The sequence below is a fragment of the Chaetura pelagica genome, unplaced genomic scaffold, assembly GCF_000747805.2.
Source record: "Chaetura pelagica isolate M959 unplaced genomic scaffold, ChaPel_1.0 scaffold114, whole genome shotgun sequence".
Lineage (NCBI taxonomy): Eukaryota > Metazoa > Chordata > Aves > Apodiformes > Apodidae > Chaetura > Chaetura pelagica.
In genome coordinates, this window is record NW_009952968.1 from 220,996 (window position 1) to 224,829 (window position 3,834).

A 3,834-nucleotide genomic window follows, 5' to 3' on the forward strand; every position below is an offset into this window, starting at 1 on the left:
GGCTGTGGGGCACAGGTCGGGGTAGGGGAGTGTGGGTGACGTTTGAGGAGGGGGCGTGGGGTGCTTAGGCAGGGTTGTGTGTTATGTGGGGCACAAGCAAGGGCTAGGGAGGGAGACTTGCTGAGGGGAGCAGGGAGGTGCCTGGGGGTACGCGCAGAGTGTTGGGAGGGCAGGCGAGGCTTATGGGGCGTGTGGAGCAGCAGGTGTGTGTGTCCTGGGGAAAGGGGGGCTTTGCAGGGTTGGGGGGGGTGAGGCATAGCCCGTGGGGGGTCAGGGAGAGGTTGTGGGGGTGTAGGGCAGAAAGAAAAGGGGATGTCAGGAGGGTATGGGTGTGAGATGAAGGCAAGGATGGGGTGAACGCTGCAGCAGCGTTGTGAAAGCTCAGAGTGGGACCAGAGCTCTGGTAGCACTTACACAGAGGGTCTGAGGTGCCTCATCCACCCCCATGTATGTATGATGTGATGAACCCAGGGCTCTCTGTGGAAATCTTCTGAAATGCTGCAGGGGTATGGGCAGCATAAGGCATTCATTCCTGACATTTCCAAATACACCCTGAAATATTGCTGAAATACAGGGAGATGCATATGGATGGGGTGCCCCTTGCTACAGAAACAGCTCTGACTGGTTTTTGCCCAGGACTTCATGGGCAGTTGTGGACAACCCATGTGCCTGTCACTTGGGAGGACACAGGAGTGACAGCTCCATCCTGTGCGTGCCAGATTCCCTCATCACTTTGCAACTGAGGGGGGGAATCAAGTCCTCTCCCCCTGGTTGCCCAGGAGAGTGCTGAAGAGCCCATTCAGGAGCAGGATGGCCACAGGCACCCCCCCTTCCCACTGCGTTGGAGAAGGTGGTTTCTGTGGTAGACTCCTGGAGTTGAGAGTTGAGTTTGCAGGTTCAGATTTAAAGGGCTAAAGCGAGGGCCAGGCTGGGCATTGGCTGAGTGTTGTTTTAACATGTCTGAGTTGCCACGTTGCCATTTGTGGTTGTCTTCTGGGAGGCTGGGAGCTGGTCTTCAGGCTGTGGTGGTGTATGTTTGATGCTGGGGGTGAAGAAAATTGGACCCCTTGCATTATGCTCATCCTCCTGCACCCAGCTGGATTCTGTCTGCTGTTGGTCTCCCAGTCAGTGCAGGTTTTGATGCTCTTTATCCTCTTTTTACTGGTACTTGGGAATTACCAAAATCACAGAATCACACAAGTTGGAAGGGACTTCACCAGTGCAGCTCTGCTGGTCTGACTCAGGGTTCCTGCAGAGCTGCTTCCAGGATGTGGGAGCGCTCTGGGCTGAGCCACAGCGAGCCCGAGGGTCCTGCTGGGCCTCCCTCTGGTGGGACCTGCCCAGCAGGGCTTGTGACACGGTTCGTGTCTTCTCCTGTCACACGTGTTTTGCTGCAGTCACTAGACTGTGACAGTTGAAACTGGAGAGCAAGTGAGGCTTTCCTCCTTGGCGGGAGGTTTTACAGCTGAGAGACTCTGCCTGCCCACAGCCGCACCTCCCGCTCCCCCAGCAGGCACCTCTAAAGAGGGAACAAGAACCGTGGCCGTGGGGAGCACTGGAGACCCTTGCGGTCTGCAAGGACCACTTGCCTTGCAGGGGTTGCTGCAAGGAAGGCAGCGAGGCTGCAGTGCTGCCTGTAGCCTCTGCAGATGTCACCTGTATGGCACAGCCCCCTGCAGTGTCACATCAGGTCCCCTGAGCAAAACCCTCTGCCAGGGGCTGGGTGTGACGGCTCAACATGGCAGGGAGGCTGTCACTGCTCCAAAGCTTATTTCCACAATGTGCTTCTTCCCACCATTTTGTAAGAAATACAATGTTTTCTTCTAAATTAATGAAGACTTTTTGCTCCCAGAAGCTTCCTCCCTGATTTAGTAATTTTAACTGGTGAGGAAGCCCCTTGGCCTCTTCCCTTCTTGACAGGGCCACTTCCATCAGGTTCCCTTTCTTACAGGGATGTTACTCGGGATTGAAGCCTCTTATTAATATTCCCTGGACTTTCTCCCAGGCCTTCAGCAGTCTTTGTGTGGGAGCAAAGAAGCAGATTTATTATTCCAGTCTCGAGCTCACTCTGCCTGCAGGGGGACCACCTGAAAACTGGGACGACTGCCCTTGGTCCAGCACTGTAGTGGGAGCTGCTGCTCAGTTGCTGGTGTCTTATAATTCTTTGGTCTCTTTGCCGTTGTCTCTGTATCCCTGGTTATGTCCTTCTGTAGTGGAAATTTTGTAGTCACTGGAGACAGGCTCTTGCATTTGGTAGCTCAAGAGAGACAGAGATGAGCCTTTCAGCCCTGAGTCTTCCTGCAGCCCTGTTGCTGTGAGCTGGCTTCCCCCTGCCGGGCTTTCACTAACAAGAACATAAATTATGTTATATTAAAATATCCTGTGGTCCACTCAGCTGCATTTCCCTCTGGTCAGAAGTGTGTGTGCTGTTTAGGTACTCCCTGCTGCTGTTTGAGGTGGGGATTGACTTCTGGGCAGGTCATCTGCACTGGGTCAGGGTGCTGAAGGTGGGCCCAGCCTCCTTGGGCTCTGGCAGGGGAGGTTTTGCTCGGGTCCTCTTGAGGAAGATGAATGGGGATGGAGGGGTGAAGGGAGCCAGAGCACCTCTGTCGTGAGCCAGGGCTCAACATCTCTGCTGCTGGGGAGTCAGTGAGATCATGGTGCTGCTCTGCTGTGGTTTTTCCGGCTGTGCCTTGGCCTGTGACCATGTGGGACCTTCAGGGGCTGGTGGCAGCAGGTTTCCTCTCTGGTCTCTTCAGCAAGAAGTAACCTGTTGGTTTTGTTCCTTTCCAGGTCTCTTCACACTCCTCGTTGAAGATTTTGGTGAGTGTGGGTCACCTTCCTGGGAAGTCAGTTTCATGCTTGATGTTACCCCTGTTCTTTTCTGGTGGGCTTTACACCAGCTTCTGCCCTTTGTTTGCAGGGGTCAAGGGGGTGCAGGTTGAAGAGATTTACGATCTGCAGAGCAAATGCCAAGGGTAAGTGATAAGTGTGAAACAATGAGATTTATTAAGCAGAACATGTGTGCGGGCCTGGGAACCCATCTCCAGGAGTTCAGAAGGACCTCCTTGGTCATGGAGTTGAATTTCACCTTCATTTTCTCTGTCTTCAACTTCTTAAGACTTGTCAAGCCCCAAAGTTTTCAAACTGGATTGTTTGAGCACAGAGCATTAGCAAAGGAGAGTGTCCTTTGTAAGGTCGGGCTGGGGGACTTGTGGCATGGATGGTCACTTCCAGAAAGATGGGGCTGGTGGTTCTGGTTTTGCTCAGCCTGTGGTTTGAAACAGAAGGTTCCTGGCACTAAGCAGAGAAGCCCCACTGGTGTAGTCCATCCAGAATGATGCAGCTGCTGACTTGTCTCTGCAGCCCTGTGTATGGGTTCATCTTCCTGTTCAAGTGGATCGAGGAGCGCAGATCACGCCGGAAGGTCTCTACCCTGGTGGATGAGACATCTGTGATCGACGATGACATCGTTAATAACATGTTCTTTGCTCACCAGGTAGGCTGGAGGCCAGGGGAAAGAGGAGGGGTGTCTCATGACACTGTGGTACTGAGAGGCTGCACTGCTCTTGCTGGTCTTGAGGGTAGATCCTCTTTCCTGGGGCTCTCTGGGCTGTGTTCCAGGTTGGAGGGAATCCAGCAAGGGCTCTGAGCCTGTCCATGGCCTGTGCTGTGAGCAGATGCTCATGGGGGCATCACTAAACAAGACTAACCTCCTTTCCTTTGAGCACTGAGATCAAGTCACTGCTCTCACAAGTGGTTCTTGCATCAGTGCTTTTCAGTTGGTTATTGTTGACTCTGAGGGGTTGTTGAAGGGTTCCCTTCTTCCTGCTG

The 3,834-nt window shown here is 53.5% G+C and overlaps 2 protein-coding genes across 2 annotated transcripts in view; both read left to right on the forward strand.

Moving 5' to 3' along the window:
• Positions 1 to 2,615, forward strand: part of SEMA3G (sema domain, immunoglobulin domain (Ig), short basic domain, secreted, (semaphorin) 3G) — a 15,781-nt gene extending 13,166 nt beyond the window's left edge. The window contains exon 20 of the mRNA XM_009995828.1: positions 2,435 to 2,615. Within this exon, the coding sequence (XP_009994130.1) occupies positions 2,435 to 2,615 (181 nt within the window). The remainder of the gene's footprint in view (positions 1 to 2,434) is intronic.
• A 91-nt stretch (positions 2,616 to 2,706) lies between these two features.
• BAP1 (BRCA1 associated protein-1 (ubiquitin carboxy-terminal hydrolase)) overlaps positions 2,707 to 3,834 on the forward strand; it is a 9,069-nt gene continuing 7,941 nt past the window's right edge. Inside the window, exons 1-4 of the mRNA XM_009995829.1 lie at positions 2,707 to 2,737; positions 2,794 to 2,823; positions 2,924 to 2,978; positions 3,367 to 3,499. Of these exons, the coding sequence (XP_009994131.1) occupies positions 2,707 to 2,737; positions 2,794 to 2,823; positions 2,924 to 2,978; positions 3,367 to 3,499 (249 nt within the window). The remainder of the gene's footprint in view (positions 2,738 to 2,793; positions 2,824 to 2,923; positions 2,979 to 3,366; positions 3,500 to 3,834) is intronic.